The sequence below is a fragment of the Carcharodon carcharias genome, chromosome 32, assembly GCF_017639515.1.
Source record: "Carcharodon carcharias isolate sCarCar2 chromosome 32, sCarCar2.pri, whole genome shotgun sequence".
NCBI classification, from domain to species: domain Eukaryota; kingdom Metazoa; phylum Chordata; class Chondrichthyes; order Lamniformes; family Lamnidae; genus Carcharodon; species Carcharodon carcharias.
The window spans coordinates 10162823-10183150 of record NC_054498.1 but is presented as its reverse complement, the minus strand read 5'-3'; the positions used below and the strand labels follow the sequence as shown (position 1 = coordinate 10183150).

General features: G+C 43.6%; 1 protein-coding gene across 1 annotated transcript in view; it reads left to right on the top strand.

Moving 5' to 3' along the window:
- LOC121272090 (protein ERGIC-53-like) overlaps positions 1–20328 on the top strand; it is a 67647-nt gene that overhangs the window by 8838 nt on the left and 38481 nt on the right. Inside the window, exons 4-10 of the mRNA XM_041178532.1 lie at positions 1249–1310; positions 3746–3845; positions 5109–5232; positions 9304–9359; positions 11317–11443; positions 13459–13655; positions 20001–20080. Coding sequence (XP_041034466.1) covers positions 1249–1310; positions 3746–3845; positions 5109–5232; positions 9304–9359; positions 11317–11443; positions 13459–13655; positions 20001–20080 — 746 coding nt within the window. The remainder of the gene's footprint in view (positions 1–1248; positions 1311–3745; positions 3846–5108; positions 5233–9303; positions 9360–11316; positions 11444–13458; positions 13656–20000; positions 20081–20328) is intronic.

The window sequence follows — 20328 nt, the reverse complement described above, 5'->3', positions numbered from 1 at the left end:
TCATTTGTAGGGCCAGGGCAGAAAAGTTGGGGCACGTGGCTGTACAAGACAGCTCTCTCCAAAATGGGCCAAATATGACAGCCACCCCCTGTGCTGTAAGAGTCCATGTCTTGCTCTAGCTCTGGCTAACGAAGCTAAGCAAGCAGGCAAGCTAAAAGTAGAATACTCGGGGAGACGGCACTCGCTATATAGTTACATTCAGTATAAGAATGGAAAAAGAAAAGTCAAGGCAGGAGGATTTGATTTGGGGAGGGAGGAGGAGAAAGAAAAAAGTGAAGAATAAAAATAAGAATACTTGGAAAAACTCAGCAGGTCTGGCAGCATCTGCGGAGAGGGACACAGTTAACGTTTCGAGTCCGTATGACTCTTCAACAGAACTAAGGAAAAATAAAAAAGAGGTGAAATATAAGCTGGTTTAAGGGGGGGTGGTGGAGTAGAGCTGGATAGAGGGCCAGTGATAGGTGGAGATTGCCAAAATCTGTCATAGACAAAAGGACAAAGAGGTGTTGAAGCTGGTGATATTATCTAAGGAATGTGCTAATAGGTGATATTAAGGGTAGAAAGCAGGACAAGCAAGGTACAGATAGTCCTAGTGGGGGTGGGGTGGGGGTAAGGGACCGAAATAGGCTAAAAGGTAGAGATAAAACAATGGATGGAAATACATTTAAAAATAATGGAAATAGGTGGGAAAAGAAAAATCTATATAAATTATTGGAAAAAAAGGGGGATCGGAAAGGGGGTGGGGATGGAGGAAAGAGTTCATGATCTAAAATTGTTGAACTCAATATTCAGTCCGGAAGGCTGTAAAGTGCCTAGTCGGAAGATGAGGTGCTGTTCATAAAATCAATATTCTTAATTTGAATTCAGCCACAAGAGAATTTATCAGCTTGGACAGTTCGATGATATGTGATTTCAGCAATGGAGGATGTCGAAATGCTATTATTAAAAGAGTGTTCTTCTGGTTGTATGATTGTAAGATTATAATACAGCCTCTATATCTAAAGGTGGCTGATGCCAAGAGGTGTGGTTCTGCAGCTGATGACCGCCTTGCTTAGGGAGCTATTTTTCACATGAAAGCACTTGACATGCAGGGGAAGAAATAAATCCCACTGATCAGTTCTCTGGTTTGGTGGATCCACATGTTTTACAGTCCTGCTGTAACTTGCGAGCAAGCTTCACCTTGAACCACTCTGGATCCATAAAATTAAGGTTTACTTATCATAACCTCTCTTTGACACTGTCTCTTAGATGAACAATCCAGCCATCCTTGTGGTGGGAAATGATGGGCAACACACATATGATCACCTCAAGTAAGTTTTCATTTTATTTGTGGTATGAATTGTGGGTTGTTTTGTAAAACATTCTTCTTTTGCACATAAGGCTGAATCATAATTTTTTTTGCCTCAGATTTGTAATATGTCAGAGATGTACAAAGTTTTATTTGTAAACTTCCCTCAAGTAAGATTTAGAAAGTAGAGATTTTTTGGAATGGTTAGGGGAACAGAAGTGACTTTTTTCAAAGTCAATACACAGGTGAGTGCATCTCTCACCTTTCCATTCCGCCCTAACTTCCCACTTTAAGTAGAGAAGCCTTGGATAATGGTTCATTTTCTACCACAAAGTCCATTTCCAAATGCAGCAAGACCTGGACAACACCCAGGCTTGGGCTGACAAGTGGCAAGTAACATTTGCACCACACAAGTGCCAGGCAATGACCATCTCCAACAAGAAATAATCTAACCATTACCCCTTGACTTCCAATGGCATTACCATCACTGAATCTCCCACTATTAATATCCTGGGAGTTACTATTGACCAAAACCCGAACTGGACTAGCCATATAAATACTACAAGAGCAGGTCAGAGGCTGGGAATCCTGTGGCGAGTAACATAGCTCCCGACTCCCCAAAGCCTGTCCACCATCTACAAGGCAGAAGTCAGGAGTGTGATGGAATACTCTCCATTTGCCTGGATAAGTGCAGCTCCAACAACTCTCAAGAAGCTTGAAACCATCCAGGATAAAGCAGCCTGCTTAAATGGCACCCCTTCCACAAATATTCTCTCCCTCCACCACCGACGCACAGTAGCAGCAGTGTGTACCATCTACGAGATGCACTGCAGGAACTCACCAAGATGCCTTAGACAGCACCTTCCAAACTCAAGAACACTACCATCCAGAAGGACAAGGGCAGCAGACACATGGGAACGCCACCACCTGGAAGTTCCCCTCCAAGCCACTCACCATCCTGACTTGGAAATATATCGCTGTCCCTTCACTGTCACTAGCTCAAAATCCTGGAACTCCCTCCCTAACAGCACTGTGGGTGTACCCACACCATATGGACTGCAGCGGTTAAAGAAGGCAGCTCACCACCACCTTCTCGAGCAATTAGGGATGGGCAATAAATGCTGTCCTGTAAATTAATTTTAAAAAAGGGAGATTGAGAGGAGGATTTTTGGTGCTTTATTCTGTAACACAGTTTTTGAGCTCTTGATGTCGAATCTTAATTTTTGAAGATTTTTCTCTGGGAGTCATAGCAAGAAATTACATTTGTTGCCCCTCCTGTTTTCAAATTTTATTATGAAGCACCCTGGGTCAATTTACTGCTGTTAAAGGCGCTAACTAAATAGAAGCTGTTGCTGTTTTGATCATCTCAAGGAGGCGGTGGTTGGCTATCTTCCTGAATGAATGAGTGATTGGTTTTATTATTGAAGACTTACTTGGTCACTTCTGAGAGATATTGAGAGAGAGTGTGTGGGGCTGGAGCCCCTTGCAGGCCAGAAATGGTGAGGTGGCACATTTTCCCTTTATTTCAGGACCTAAGTGAACAAGTTTTACAACAGTAGCTTTTGTGATCATTTTTCTGGCACTCGCCTACAATTACCAGACTTCACTTCAAACTCGCCATAGTGGTCTTTGAACTTCTAGCCTCTAGGTTGCCATTTAGCAATCTAATTTTTATATTTCCACCAAATCATAGAATTGTTACAGTGCAGAAGGAGGCCACTCAGCCCATCGTGCCTGCACCAGCTCTCCGAGTGAGCATTTTGCTTAGCGCCATTCTTCTGCCTTCTCCCCATAACCCTGCAGATTGTTTCTTTCCAAATAATCATCTAATTCCCTCTTGAATGCCTCGATCGAACCTGCCTCCACCACACTCAGGCAGTGCACTCCAGACCTTTACCAGCCATTGTGTGAAAAAGTTATTTCTCACATCACTTTTGCTGCTTTTGCCAATTACTTTCAATCTGTGCTCTCTGGTTCCCAACCCTTCCACAAAGGGAGAACTGTTTTTCCCCATCTACTCTGTGCAGGCCCCTCGTAATTTGGAATACGGTTGTCGTATTTCCTCTCAGCCTCCTCTAATTCAAAGAAAACAGTCCCAACTTCTCTAATCCATCTTCATAACTGAAGTTCCTCATCCCTGGAATTCTTCTCATTAACCTCTTCTGCACTCTCTCCAATGCCTTCACATCCTTCCTATAGTACGGTGTCCAGAACTGAACGCAATGCTCCAGCAGAGCTTCAACTAGTGTCTTACACAAGTTCAGCGTAACCCCCTTGTTTTTTCTTTTAACAAATGAGGTATCATTCCAAAATAGTTGATTAACTCATTATTTCGTGTTGATAAAATAACTTTGAAACAAGAAATCTCTCTTGTGTTGTAACTTGTCCACTTCAAACGCATTTAACAAAACGGTAACCGATGGGTTGGGTTCATTTGTGTTTTAATCCAAATTTCAGCGATGGAGCAAGCCAAGCTTTGGGCTCGTGCATTCGAGATTTCCGTAACACCTACCACCCTATCAGAACCAGGATAAGGTATTTCCAGAAGACATTACAGGTAAGCGTGTTTAGTAATTTTAATGCAGACTTTATTAAACGTGTAAATGTGTGTACTAACTTTACAGGTTTGTTTGCTAGTGCTGTTGTGTTTTGCCATTGTCTCGAGTGCTTTCTTTTCCCCTGGACACTCTCAGCTCGTTCTTTCCCATTGACATTGGTGACCGGTATTGAGGTGCAGCTTTCCCAGGCAGCATTTCTTTCATGAATGACTTTGAATCTATGTTTAGCCATTTTGGAAGGAGAACAGGCAGTGGCTAATTGTCCAATTTCAATGTTGGGTATTGATGACCACGAAATTATTCTCAATTGTAGTAAAAACCCATTTGCTTCACTGATGTCCTTTAGGGAAAGAAATCTGCCATCCTTACCTGATCTGGCCTCCATGTGACTCCAGGCCCACAGCAATGTGGTTGACTCTTGATGGCCCTCTGATATGGTTGAGCAAGATACTCCGTTCAACGATAATTGGGGATGGGCATTAAATGCTTGTATTGACAGCAGCATCCACATCCGATGAAAGAATAAATAAAGATTAAATAAAATTCCAGTTTGTAGATTCTCATTTATTATCTGTTGACAATTTTTACACTTGCCTCTTTTGTTCTAATTTTGGCAAAGGAACTCTTGGATGCTTCTCTTCGATAATGAACTTGATGTGATCCATTGGAGATGGCTTTAGAAGCCAATTACAATTACCGATGGGTCAGGGAAATTGGTATCGAGTATCTTGGCCTTCAAGCTACTTTTTCCCTTTGACCAAATTTTTGAACAGTGTTGTTAGTGCAAAAACAAATGAAACTCATCCAGGATGGTATTTCCCCTTGTGCAACCAATATTGATGTACTTGCCACAGAGAGAACTTGCTCAGGGATACAGCTGGCTGGAGCCTCTTTATAAAACATTTTCATTCTGTCTAAAAGCAATTAATGACACAGGGAAAGACAGTACCCCCCCCCACCACCACCTCCTCCAAACACACCTTCTGCACCACATTATGAAACTGTGATCTCCTGTGGAAAACTAGAATTAAAAACCCTGGCCTGTTTTGAGGGCGTGGAAAATCTGAGAATTTCTTTTCTGGACTCTCCCTAGACAATGGAAACAAGTCCAGGAGAACGCACTGGCCTTGACGAATTTCGTGTAGTATCTGTCTTTCGTACGTGATCTCTGCTTCAGCCAGAAACAGGTCCAGCCTTCGCTTGAAGGAATAAATATTTTGTTACAGTGTGTGTTGACACTGTTTGCCTGTCCATCCTTGCAGGTATACGTAAATGTGGGGATGAACAATTTCAATGAGAACTATGAGTTTTGTACTGAAGTCCAAAACATGAACCTTCCTTCGAGCGGATACTTTGGAGTTTCAGCAGCAACTGGGGGAGTTGCAGGTAAGCAAGTAAGGAAATCGTATAGGCTGATGAGGGAAATACACTTGCAGGGCTACAGGAATAGAGAGGAGGAATGGGACTGACTGGGTTGTTCTGCAGTGAACAGGCATGAAATTGATGGGCTGAATGGCCTCCTTCTGTGCCATAATGACTCTCTGACACTAAGCTGCACCACTAAAGACAGATTATCTGGTCATTTATTTCATTACTGCATGTGGGAGCTTCCTGTGCGCAAATTGGCTGCTATGAAAACTTTCCTCATGTGTATATCAATTATAATGGCACTTGTACAGATTTTCTTGCATTCCTGATTAATTTGGGAAAATAATGTGCAGATTTTTATCTCGTATTTATTGGCCTGCAGTGCAATTTTTTAATAAAAAATATTTATGATCAAAATACAACAATAACTTGCATTTATATAGTGCTTTTAATGGAGTAAAGCATCCAAAGGCATTTCACAGGAGCATTTACCCGCAAGGACATCGAGCCACGTAGAGAGATATCAGGACTGCTGGTTGGTCAAGAAGGTAAGCTTAAAGGAGAGTCTTAAAGAAGGAGAGAGAGGTGATGAGGTTTAGGAAGGGAATTCCAGAGCTTAGGATCCAGGAGGCTGAAGGCACAGCTGCCACAGGTGAAGCGATTACAATCAGGATACACCATTGACTAGAATTGAAGAAATGCAGGGATCCTGGGAGTTTGGTAGGGATAGAGAAAATGACCAAAACAGGACATGGAGGGATTTGAAAGCGAGGATGAGAATTTTAAAATTGAAACACCGGAAGTAGTGGAGTTCAGAGGAAAGTTTTCACAGCAACAATTTACGCGCAGCAAGCTCCCACAAGGAGTAATGACATAAATGATCAGATAACCTGTTTTTGGTGGTGATGGTTGAGGGATAAATATTGGCCAGGACACTGGGGAGAACTCCCCTGCTCTTTGAAATAGTACCATGGGATCTTCTACATCCATCTGAGAGGCCAACGAGTTCTCGGTTGAACCTCTTGGCTGAAAGGCGGCACCTCCGACAGTACAGCACACCTTCAGTACTGCACTGTAGCATCAGCCTTGATTTTTGTGCTCCAGCGTCTGCAGTGGGTTCACTGAGGGTAAAGATTAATGCACTTGGGTAACAGAATCTGCTCCCTTCCCAAGGCAGTGCCTGGAGGATGACCCAATGGGACCTGGCACATTCAAGGCAAGAAGTCATGTGATCAAACCTCCAGGAATCCCACCAGAGTTGGCAACCGTATTCCAGCTATGCAGCTCAGCTACCTTAGCTATAGCTCTCCACCTCTCTCCCTTTTCTCATTTAAAAGGCTCCTTAAAACCTCCCTCTTTGAACAAGCTCTTGCTCATCTGACCTATCATCACCTTATGTGTTTTGTTTTATTATGCTCCACGGCAAAGCGCTTTGAGACATTTCATTACATTAAAGGTGCTATGTAAATATAAGTTGTTGCTGCAGCTCACCACTGAGTGGGTACCCCCGCCTCAGTGGGTGTCACTGGCCAGGCCAGCATTCGTTGCCTATCCCTAATTGCCCATGAACTGATTGGCCTGTTAGGCCATTTCAGACGGCTGTTAAAAGTTGACCATATTGCTGTGGGTCTGGAGTCACATGTTTATCTTAAACGTGTAGTGAATTATCAACTGTGAACTAGAAACACAATATGATGTAGTTTTGGTTCCATCTAGTGGTGCAATTGAAGTGAGACTCAGCAGTTGGGCTGAGATGAGACTCGGGGGAAAAATGCTTTGTGAAAAAAAAATCATACTGGATCACTGTTTGCACATTGAATGTAAAATTGGTCAAATGTAAGTTAAAAATATTGCTATCCTTTGTTAAAGACTCATTTAGTTGGCAAGGCTGCCTGCAGCTGAACCACACTGTTCGCAGTCTTGATGTCCAGTTTGACCTGGAGCTGAAATTCCAACCCCGTATCTGCTCCATCAGCAAGACCACCTACTTCCACCTCCACACCATTGTCCATCTCCACTCCTGCCTCAGCCCGTCTGCCGCTGCAACCTTCTTCCGTGCATTTGTTACCCCAGGCTAGACTAGACTAGACTCTCCTGGACAGTGTCCCGCTTACCATTGTTACAGACAGGAAGGGGCTTAATTTAGACAGCCCTGATTTCTCCCCTCACCACCCATCCATAAACAGAAATGTGTTTTGATTTGATTTTTCCCCTTATAAGCGGTGGCCTTTTTCCCAACCCCTTAGTTTTGGGGTGATCCAATTTTTATTAATACCACAGCCAACTCATGATAGGATGAACTCAGAGTGTTAGTTTATTTTCACACATTTGAAACTCAGGAGGGGGGAGGCAGTTGCAACATAGCCCCATACAGTAAAAGAGTGATAGTGAAAAGAAAAAGTTACAGGGCAAAGACCACAGAGAAAAGAATTATTGTTTCACGTGGGTTCCAGAGTCCAGAATCAAAGTCCAATGAAATATTCCTTCACAGAAGTCAGCAGGTTGAAAACCAATGCTGTGTAATTCACTTTTCGAGTGGAGTTGACTTTACATGATGAGATAGGCATGCAGAGATCAATCGGTCTTGGAGATGATGGTACAGAAGCTCCAGTAGAAACAGTGTAGATGGGGCTGGATATTCAATCTGGGCAAAGCCCCTTTCCTGTGAAGCCACTTGTAGATGGTAAAATGGCATACTGAGTTTTGCAGTTCTATAAGACAATATTACTGGTTCCACAAGTTAGGTCTATGTCACATGAACTCCCACTTCTCCACTCTGGCTTTGACAAAGGGTGTGTATCCGTTTGTCTAGGTGCCTGAGATTGTTAAATGTTCCAACCATTAAGATTTGAAAGGAAGGATGCGGGGTCCTTTGTCCTAGCAAATAAAAACGCCAGCCTGGCTCATGAAATGCAGATGGCCTTTGTATTTGCTCTCTGCAGCCCACAGGGGTTGTTAGTGCCCCTCCCAAGATAATGAGGTGCAAGTTTCTGTGATACTGCCATGGTAGCTCCTTTTGTTCGATGTTCACAGACTGACACGGCTTCAAACATTTTAAAAGGCCTTGTCCAGTTTAAAATTTTTTTAGAAATAGCCATGAGGATATCTCTATATATGTTTTATAAAAATATCCAGCGTGAGATCTTAGTTTCCTCACACCATCCCCTGTAAACTCTGCTTCTCAAATCCTAGCTTACACCAAGCCCCTTTGACCAATTACTCGTGTTCGCTGACCTACATTGGTTCCTCCTGGTCCAGCAACATTGGTGAAAGGGATTTGGTGCAAGTTAGGACTCGGGCAGCAGAGTTTTGGAAGAGCTCAATTTTACAGAAGGTGATAAGGACTGGCAGCACTTAGATTTTAAAATTTTGTTTCTCTTCAAATCCCTCCATGGTCTTGCCCTTCACTACCTCTGCAACCCCCCACAGCTCAGCCGTAGCCTGTGCTCTTCCAATTCTGGCTCCTTGTGCGTCCCTGACTTCCTTCACTCCACCATTAGTGGTTGTGCCCTCAACTGCCTTGGCCCCAAGCTCAGGAATTCCCTCCCTTAACCTCTCCATGTCACTGTATCTCTCTCCTCCAAGTTTCTCCTCAAAACTACACCTTTGACCAAGCTTTTTGATCAGCTGCCCTGATATCTCTGACGTGGTGTCAAATTTTGCCTGTTAACACTTCAGTGAACTGCCTTGGGGTGTTTTCCTCTGTTGAAGATACACACTGTTTTTCACATTCAGAATGTGCAGGGTTACCAGGATAAGACAAGGGAGTGGGACTAGCTAGAATGCTCTTTCAGAGAGCCTGTGCAGACTCGATGGGCCCAATGGCCTCCTTCTGCACTGTAAAGTTTCTGTGATTTAAAAGGCTTTGCTGATTTCAGGCAATGTCAAGTCTTCAAGCAGGTTTAACCAGCTGTTTTCAGCTGGTTAAAGTATATTTATTTTAGGGATGAATCTCTGCATGTGACTACTAACTATCAGGGAAAAGCAGATGCTGAATGTTAATTACCTTTCTGGTTTAGGCATCCGCTGCAAAATGGTTTAGCACCAGCTACTACAAAGCTGTATAACTTTGTGTATCTTCTTTTGCAGATGACCATGATGTTCTGTCCTTTCTTGCGTTCAGCTTGACCAAGCCTGAGACAAAGGTGAGAGTTGTGGGGTGCAGCTTTTGTTGGACCAGAGTTGTATTAAAAACTGCCACGCCAACAATATGTGCTGTTTAACAAATTAGCCAACCTACCACAGCCCTTCTGAGGAGACGTGGTAAACAAAATTTTGTGTGTAGCTACACAGATGGCATATAATCTTAAGGGAGTTTTGTACAAAGCGCTTTTTCAGTTTAGTTCATGCCCCAGTGACCAGTCATTACAGCTGACTATGAATTCCATTGAATGTTACGTTGTGAGAATTACAAAGCAGCTGTCACTGTAGCGATGTAATAGCGGTTTTCAGCTTATAATTTATATAAGGATTTGAAGTGATGTGGTGCTTTTTAATCCAGAGAAAATCCACAAACTTTGCATAAGAGAAAACAAGATAAGCATAAATGGGCAAGCTAGGAGGGGTCGTCAAGGCACCGTTGAGTTGGTGGAGTTTGAGAAAGTCATACAGTCATAACTCTCAGAATGAGGCCATTCAGCCTATCAAGTCTATGCTGGCTCTCTGTAGGCCACTCCAGTCAATGCCACCACCACCGCCCCCCACCCCACCCCACCCCGCCCTATCCCCATGGCCCTGCAAGTTTATTTTCCTCTAACGCTCATCCTATTTCCTTTTGAAATCGTCGATCGTCTCAGCTTCCACCACCCTCTTGGCATTGAGTTCCAGGTCAGTACCAGTCACTGCATATATAAGTTCTTCCTCACCTCACCCCCACCCCTCCACCCAAAATCTTAAACCTGTGTACCCCTCGTCTTTGTCTCCTCAGCCAATGAGAACAGTTTTTCCTTGTTCATCTTATCTATACCTGTCATAATCTTGTCCACCTCTATCAGATCTCCTCTCCATCTCCTTTGCTCCAAGGAGAACAACCCCAGCTTCTCCAACCTAACCCTGTAGATAAAATCCCTCGTCGTTGGTACCATTCTGGTAAATCTCCTCTGCACCCTCTGAAGGAATCTCACATCCTTCCTGAAGTGGTAAAAGGTAAAGAGAGAAGAAGTGAGGCAGAAGCTGCTGAAGAGGAAGTTCCAGAGTAACAGCAAGAAAACCACACGTTCTGCCATCAATTTGTGTGAAAGAAGTGCGGTGGAATCTAGAATTGGAAGAACAAAGGTATTAGGGTAGAACCAGGTGGAAGAGACAACACTGGTAGAGAACGAAGGCTGTAGATAGATTAGTGGGTGTGGATGGGGTTTTGAAATCCATGCAATGGAGTACAAGGAGCCAGTGCAAACTGGCAATGATTTGGGGTGATAGGCAAGCAGCATTTGGTAAGAACAGATTAAGGATACGTAGAAGTTTGGCAAGAGGGGTATTTGAGAAGTCAAGTGGAGATGTCAGGCATGGAGAAGGGCTTCAGTTATAGTTCAGGTGAGGTGATGGCAATAAAGGTAATCTTGAGTTGGACCTTTAGTGGTCAAGGGTTGAGGGGTCTGGAATGGCTTTGGGTTGAGTAAAGCATCGGAATTGTGACTGTCTGTGCGTGCAAGGCCAGCATTTATTGCCCTTAACTGAATGACTTGCTCAGCCATCTCAGAGGGCAGTTAATAGATTTTAAAAATATAATTGCTGTGGGTCTGCTGTCACATGTAGGCCAGACTGAGTAAGGATGACTGATTTCCTTCCCTAAAGGGCATTAGTGAACCAGATACTTGCTAGTTACATGCTCAGCATTGTTGATCCTAGCTGTTTATTCGAGATGTTTTTCATTAAATATAAATTCCCTGGCTGCAATGGTGGGATCTGAACTCATGTCTCTGGATCATTAGTCCGGGCCACTGAATCACTAATCTAATAACGTAACCACCATTGTACTGTTCCCTGTGTATAAAATGTAAAGCTCGTATTCATCACCTGACTATGGGTAAACAAATAGACATTTTAATGATAGACTATCATTTTGTTTTCTGGCACACCCAATGCATTTGTTGTGACACATAGGACCCTTCAAATCAGATATCTAATAAAGAACAGGAGGAGTATCACAAAGAGTACGAGCGCTTTGAGAAGGACTTGGAGAAACGTAAAGATGAATTTCAGAAAGAACACCCAGAGCTGCACGTGCCAGGTAATGTTGGACAGTTGGAAAGAATAACATTTGCTTCAAACGTCTTTGTTCAATTTTCAGAGTGATGTCATTGTTCCTGATTCTCTGGAGTCAATATCCGCTTGGTCAATTCTCATTGTTACTTTTTTGTATTCATTTATGGGATGTGGGCGTCACTGGCTGGGCCAGCACTTATTGTCCATTCCTAATTGCCCTTGAGAAGGTGGTGGTGAGCTGCCTTCTTTAACCCCTGCAGTCCATGTGGTGTAGTTACACCCACAGTGCTGTTAGGGTGGGAGTTCCAGGATTTTGACCCAGCGACAGTGAAGGAACGGCGATATATTTCCAAGACAGAATGGTGAGTGACTTGGAGGGGAACTTCCAGGTGGTGGTGTTCCCATGCACCTACTGTCCTTGTCCTTCTGGGTGGTAGCGGTCATGGGTTTGCAAGATGCTGCCTCAAAGAGCCTTGGTGAGTTGCTGCAGTGCATCTTGTAGATGGTACATACTGCTGCTACTGTACGTCGGTGGTGGAGGGAGCAAATATTTCTGGAAGGGGTGCCATTTAAGCGGACTGCTTTGTCCTGAATGGTGTCAAGTTTCTTGAATGTTGTTGGAGCTGCACTCATCCAGGCAAGCAGAGAGTATTCCATCACACTCCTGACTTGTGCCTTGTAGATGGTGGACAGGCTTTGGGGAGTCAGGAGATGAGTTTCTCGTTGCAGGATTCCTAGCCTCTGACCTGCTCTTGTAGCCACCGTATTTATGTAGCTAGTCCAGTTCAGTTTCTGGTCAATGGTAACTCCCAGGATGTTGATAGTGGGGGATTCACACATCTCAATCAAATCACCTTCACAACTCCAAGGAACGTAACTCAAATTACCAGTATACCATAAGTCTGATCTACTCTTCCCTCTTAAGACCACAGTTCCTTTACTGTCTATGGTTAGCTGCCCATAGTTGGATCACGCATTTGCTTCCAGTAGGAATCATTTTAAATTTTGGCACTAATGTAAGAATGGGCACTATTGGATTGGCCATCTGTTATGAGAGTTCAGTGAAGAGGGAACTGGAGTAAAGGTAGCTGTCCCATTTTATACTGTCACCCAAAGTTCAAATCATCCCCAGAAAGCCTCAGAGATCCACCAAATAATTTCTTTGTTAAAGTCAAGAAATTGCTTCAATTTGCAGCAATTTTGGAATTAATTTTATAAACTGGGAAGTTCCTCTGCTTTGTCATTTGTGGGAGAATTTTTTTTTTTACCTGATTGTTAAGTTGGAGGACAGTATACTTTTTCTGAACTCTGGTGCTCAAAAGTATATACCTGAAAAGTTTATGGCACTGCCTCTTCTATTGCCCTGGGCACCAGTTATTTTGTTATCAGCTATCAGAAAGCAATTAAAACCATTGGAATTGCAGTGGTCAACAATGGGTTTGAACAGCATTCTTTCACTGTTAGGGTGATATTCGCAAATTCAGCTAAGATTGATGCAGAGACTATAATAATTATGGAGGGGAGGAGGTGGTCAGGAGTTACTCTGTTCTTGGTAAGAATGACAAAATATTGATCAGAATACAACATGTTCTTACGGGGAACTGTAAATACAATACAAAGCCCAACTGGCCTATGCCTGTGTTTACCCTCTCTATCTGGATAAAGAATCTTCTCCTGAATTCCCTATTGGATTTATTAGTGACTACCTTCAAAGTTCTCAGCCGCCATTACCAAGAAAGGAGTCTTGGCCTGAGCTCGGTGCAGGACAGATAAGCATTATCAAATTCTTCAGAGGTTCTTCATCTTGAACTAGATTTTCTCATTGGAATTTCTTTTTATAACCCCTTTATCTTACAATTGTGCCAATCAGAATATCTAGACATTTGGGGTAATATAAAAGGAGCTTTATCCTGCACCTATTTTGTACTCTACCTGAATGTTTGCTTAGACTGCGTTGAGTGTGGGGGAGGGGGTGTGGTGGTGGTGGAGTTAATTCACCATGCATTTTATTCTTTTTTCAAATCATCTAAACATTTCTAGACGAGGATGCTTTCGAGACAGAGAGTCAGCGGGAGTTACAAATGGTTGCTGGTGGGCAGTCGCTAATTCACCAACAGCTGAAGAAGCTTCGAGAAAGGTTGGACGTTGCGTTTGAAGAACAGATGCAGTATTCAGAGAACTTGAGCAAGTTGGGCAAGGAGCTGCGCACAACCACCGCGATGGGTACCTCAGAACAGGCAAGTACAGGAGTAGGTCTTTCCAAAATAACAAGTGTCTTTGTGTTCACCTGTAGCATAGCGGGGATTTGGCAGACACACACACTACTGAATTATGTCCGTGACAAAGTTCATCTTAGCACTGAGATGTAAACAATGCTGAATGTAGACAGATATACACACTATTAAATTATATCTGTGACAAAGTTACTTCTGGCACCAGTGCATTTAGCAATGTTAACATTACTTAACTAAACTTCAGCTCAAAAATGTTTAACTCTTGAACTCAGTTAACCCATAACTTTGAGCTTGTCCATTCTTTTGTGGGCACTGTACTTGACGATAATTCCAGTATATAAAAATAAATTACTGCGAATGCTGGAAATCTGAAACAAAAACAGAAAATGCTGGAAAAACTCAGCAGGTCTGACAGCATCTGTGGAGAGAGACAGAGAGTTAAATGCTTCGAGTCTATATGCTCTGAAGGAGACTCATATGGACTCGAAACGTTAACTCTCTTTCTCTCTCCACAGATGTTGATAATTCCAGTGTTCTCCTGGCTAGCCTCCCACTCTGCATCCCCCACCCCATAATCTCACGTTCATTCAAAACTATACTGCCCATATCCTAACTCTCAACAAGTTCTGTTCACTCATCGCTCCTATACTCACTGACCTGTGTGAGCTCACCATCCAGCAAGGACTCAATTTTAATCATTTTATCCTTGTTTTAAAATCTTTCATGGCCTCACTCCTCCCTATCACTGTAATCTCCTCCAACCCTACAACCTTCCAGGATCTCTGCACTCCTCCAGTTGTGGCCTCTAGAGCATCTCTTATTTAATTCATTCCACCATTGGTGGCCATGCAATCAGCTGCCCCGGTCCTAAACCTTGCCATGTCTCTCCCTCTCTCTCCTCCTTGAAGTTGCTCCTTAAAACCTACCTACCTCTTTTAACGAAATGAGTGTTCGATGAATCTGTTTTTGATCGTTGAGGGAGGAATGTTTGCCAGGACATACTGTTTCACTTGTACTTTGTTAGTTCCAGTTGGGGTTATATCCTGAAATCCTAATGCGAGGTTTGGATGTATTTCTGACCTGGAGTTGAGAGTGCAGCAAAAGTGAGTCAATCTGACATTGGGATGTTATTCGGATCCACGCCTATTGGTGAAGTTAAAACTGAGACACAGTTGCCTTCTTTGCTGGAGACAGTTTATTGACTTGGTTCACAGTCAACACTACTCCAACCCTCACAGTGTCGCAGCTATCTCCATTTGTAACTCCTTTAATTGAAACAATTAAACTAAATTAACAAAATGAGGGACAAAGTAAAAGGCAGCCCCTTAAAGGGATACTGCAAAAAGAATACTAAAATCTTAAAGGAAACCTTCAAACACCCAATCAAAATGTGATTAAAGGGGCCAATAAAGCATCCCAGTCTCCACGGTGTCTACCAAGCACAGAAGATCTCGATGGTGCCAGCAGACACTCCTCTCCAGGGACACCCGGTCGTGAACGTAGCCGCGGAAGAGGGGCAGACGGTCAGGCCAGACGACTCCCTCGATCGCCTGCTGCCTGGACCTGTTAATGGCCAACTTGGCCAGGCCCAGGAGCAGGTTCACGAGGAGGACCTCCTCCCTCCTGGCACACCCGCCCCCCTCCACCCCCCCCACCCCCCTTCCGCACTGGTTGTCCGAGGAGCAAGAGCATGGGACTGAAGTGCAAATAAAACAAAAGCACAAGGTTTTTCAAATAACTAAGAAGGGGAGGGGGGGGTGCAGCCTACAACAAGTAACACACGTGTGGTCCACGGACTCCAGAAGGCCACAAAAAAACACAGGCATCTTGGGAACTAGTGAACCGTCACATCTTACGTTGTATGGGACTGCTGTGTGCAACACCCTCCACCCCAGGTCCCTGATGGTAAGGGGGAGGACTCTGGCATAGAGAATCCTCCACTGGGGACCTCTGCCACCAGATGGCAACAAGGCCGCCAGGGCGTGTCCAAGCAGCGGGCAAGGGCTATCTATCTCCGTTTATAGGCGTACAAATACCCATCACCTGTTCAACAATGCAATTGTCATTAAACCTTAGAATGTAATTAATAAGACATGGACATAAGAGAGTGGATACAGAGGTACCCACCAGATGGGCATGGGAGAGGAATCAATGGAATATGAGACCATCTTTTACATCAAATTAATAGGTATACACCTTTGTGTAGGTAAATGTCTGCTGAGATCATGTAGAAAATGCGCTCGTGTTTAGTCTGGGCTAATCCAGTCAACTTATTCAAAACAAGCAGCCTTTTCTTTGTGGTTAAATTTCCAAACGCTTTCTGCTACAGGGCAGGCAGCCTTCCAAGCGTTAACGGTTTATTGCATGTTTTACCTCCTGATGCTCGTCATGTTGAAGGCCTGCCCTCTTCACTGTCAAACACAAACTTTGGGGAGAGAAGTTCTGTTTTAGCTTATTTTTATCCCTGCTCCCCTGCCATTCACGTTGCAAGCTCTGTGCCAACCTGGTTCTATCGTTGTGTCCTATCAGTTTAACCTGGCCTCGTCCAATGCAAGATATTCCATGGCTTTTAGGTTTTCTTTTCAAACTTAGCTGCTTCCAAGAGGAAGCTCCGTTGCTATGGTATGTACGAATTGATACCTGCATCCCTAAGACAGTTAGCTCTGTTCGCTCTGCTGTTTTACACTGTTGTCATCACATTACCCATGGGGAGTGCTGCAATGATCCACTCTTTGTGGAGCAGATGTGTCACAGTGACAAATCCCTGCAGCATGTACACTTCAAAACGTTGGCAGTGAGATCGATTCTTCTGCTTGTTCAGATTTTGTGGTTTCCCCTCCCCCCACTCAGACTTGGCTGAGTAATTATGCAGCTCAGTTTTCCAACATGAGAAAAATGTTTTTTTCTTTCCCAGATTATTGAGGAAGCTGGAAATCTGACATTAAAAAAAACAGAAAATGCTGGAAATACACAGCAGGTCAGGCAGCATCTGTAGAGAGTGTGCTTTTTTTTTTAAAACCAGTGTCATTTGGAATTGTTCTAACTACGAAATCACCTTCCCAATATTAATGCCTCACTTGCGGAACTAGAGCCTAGTAATTGGCTTCTGAACAGCATCCTTGTGTGTGGAGAACCTACTTTCTACAACAACAGCAGGTTGCATTTATATAGCGACGGCAAACTGTCCCAGAGCTTCACAGGGACATCAAATACAATTTGACACCGAACCACTTTAGGAGCTATTAGAACGTTTGCCCAAAAAATTGATCAAAGAGGTCAGCTTTCTAGAATATCTTATCGGAAGAGTGAGAATGAGAGAGGGAGAGAGAGGCAGAGAGGCTTAGAGAGGAAATTCCCTAAAGGTAAGTAAAATAAAAATTAGGGATGCTGTGTTTTGCCTTGAAGCTCTTTGATGGATCAGTATTTTGTATCTTGTTGAGGTAGAGAAGCACTGTTTGTGCAGCTGAGGCTGTTTTTTGACACTTGAGACAAGAGTATCCACTCAAAACCACGTCAGTAAGTATTCCACATGGAGCACTCAGGCACCTCAAGTCTGGCTCTGCCTTTTAAATGGTGCATAAGATGATTAGAAACATGGGAAGAAAAGCAGCAGAATTCCACATCAGTGAAAAAGCTTCTACTGCCTTTAATCCTCTGGGTTACTTTGCAGGTAATCGTGTTAATTAAACATTCCAAAAAAAAAAGAAAGAAAAGATAAATTCCAGGTTATTGAGTAAACAATTAGCTTATAAGTCTTTCATATATTAAATATATGAAAGTCTTCCACAGTTATGTTATGAGACGCGATTTCTTGGATTCATGTAATTATTCAGTACACACGTGATGGAAATCCAGTGCTGCTCCTGCAAGAGATAATCCTGAATATTCTATCTTGTTTGTATATCTCTGCGGCCCCACTCTAAGAGGCTTTGTCTTGGAGATTACTGGGATTATAATTTATGATTCGAGCATTATCTAAACCAATACACACACAAGATTCATGTTTAATAAATTTGTGTTGAAGCCCAAAAGAAAATTATTTTTTTGCCACTGCGTACAAAAAGAATGAATTGCTGTGAAAGATGCAGCTTTTGACATAAAAAAATGCAGGATCTCATCATTTTATTTTAGAACTGCCCCCACCACCCACCCCCCCCCCCCACCCCCAACACACAAATGTGCAGTGGGCACCATACACAGAGACATACAGGAAGGCCACAGATTTCACCTCCGCTCACTGCTGTTAGCCCTTCTCAGCCAGAGTGGGAGTGAGAATATTGCCATTGGGCCTCAGCCACTCTAACCTCAGCTCTGTGTGGAGGAAAGTCTGCCCGGGGTCACTGTTGTTGATTGCTGTACAGTAAACCTTTGCAGGAATGAAATGCCTGAGTTTACTGAACTTATTAAATTGTCTCTTTTATACATTCAAGACAGGGTTGGACTGCTTTTGGGTACAAAGGGAAGCAAGGGGTAGATCAAGAAGGTGTGGAATTGAGGTCGAAGATAGGCTGTGCTTCCATTGATTGGTGCAGCAGGCTCAAAGGGCTGAATGGCCTACTCCTATTTCTTCTGATCTTACATTTTAACTCCTTTGGAATGGCTCAATTCTTCAAGAGGCATTTCTTGCACTGGGCTATGTGGCCTTAAAGGGACATTGCTAGTATTGTCACCTTCAGATCCAGTAGTTGCTGAACATTCGTATTTGGGTTTTGAGGGCTCATCTTCAAACCTGTCAGCATAAATGTTACCATTTTCTTTAAGGTTTGTGCTGGCTAATTGGCGATAAATTTGCTGGACAAGTTGCTGGTGTTGGGATTGTTTAGTTAGCCAAAAGCTTACTCAAGGTGCAGCGCTTACACTGGGAACAATATATATCATTGTAAATTGGAAATGCTCCCCTTTGGTTAAGGAGGGCTCAGTCTCCTTCCTGCAGTAACTGGGAGATGGGAGGGTTGCTATCCTGGGAAGATTAGATCAAATGGGCCAAACTGATCTCATAATTGTGAATGCTGGTGGAGGTGCAATTGAGTCCAGATAAACTGGAATTGATACCAGAACACAATTGCATGTTTCCCAAACTCCTCGTATGTTGTGTCCAAAGTCAACTAAATGCCTTCAGTTTGATAATGAGTACACTGAACGTGAGGGAAGCCTTGTGGCACAGTGGGCAGTGTCCCTGCCTCTGATCAAGAAGCTTTGGGTTCAAGTACCACCCAGGACCTGATGGCCAAGGAAGTGTTTTCATAATGCAGCCAAACATGAGTATCAACCTGCAAATTCTTCCAACACACACCAATGGCATTCTCTGGTCTATTTTCTCTGGAATTTAGAAGAATGAGAGGCAATCTAATCGAAAGGTATTTGATGGGGCGGACGCTGAGAGATTGTTCCCGCTGACCAGGGGAGTCTAACACACGGGGGCACAGTCTCAGGATAAGGGGCCGATCATTTAAAACTGAGATGAGGGGAAATTACTTCACTCGAAAGGTTGTGAATCTTTGGATTTCCCTACCCTAGCGGGTGGTGGATGCTCCATTGTTGAATACATTTAAGGCTGGGATAGACAGACTTTTGGTCTCTCGGAATTAAGGAATAAGGGGTGTGGAATTGAAGCCCAAGATCAGCCATGATCGTATTGGTTGACAGAGCAGGCTCGATAGGCCTTGTGGTCTACCCCTCTTATTTCTTGTGTTCTTGTGGTAAGAGCAGGAGTGATTCTATGATGGTCAGCTGCGTGATGGAAAAAGTGCTGGAGCCTCTACCTTCACTATCCATAGTTCCAGACTACAGCATGCATGTAAAAGTGCATGTTGCCACAGCAACTCTGATTCCCACACTGACCATGGTTCACCCACCCGCACACATCACGCAGAGGAGGGATTTATAAGCCTTTAGCTGCATGGGCTGAATAGGCGCATCCATAGTCTCTCAGGGGCTACATATAAAGTTTAAGTCAATGTACCAATTCATTTCAATATTTATTTGCTGACGCCAGAGATATTGGTGGAGGTTTTGCGATTTTTCCTTGGCTGTTTCTAATGGGAGCTCGCAAAAAGTAAGCCTGTGTATTTTCATTATTCATTTGGGTGTCGCTGTCTAGGCCAGCATTGATTTTCCCCCCCTCAGTTGATCTTGAGAAGGTGGTGGTGAGCTGCCACCCTGAGCCGCTGTAGTCCGTGTGGTGTAGTTACTACCAGAGACAACCATTGAGGATCTTAGATAACAATTCAGATGAACCCACTCCCATTGCTTTACCACACGTAGCTGCAAGAAACCTACACTGAGCTGGCTTTGCTTCACAAACCACGGGCAGCATTTCTTCTGTTTAAATGTGTCTTTGTTTGATAGGATGCCGATGGTTCCCACCAGAGCCTGATGCTGGTGCTTAACGGTCAGAAGGCGATGATTCAACAAGTGCAAGAGATAAGGTACCTATCATCTTTCTGTTTTTGTCAGAATGCATCTCTGGTGTGGTTGGGTAGAACAGAGAGAGAGTTGGAGCTTGAAACTTGGCTGCTTTGGAATTCCGGGGAGCAGTGAAAGCAGAATACACTATGAATGGTGCCTTTGGGAAAACTTTGCATTCAAAGCCTTCTTACAATCCCCAAGAGATCAATAACTTCTATCCAAAGAGATTTGAATTCCCAGTGACTGACTCAAAGGACAACATGGCGAG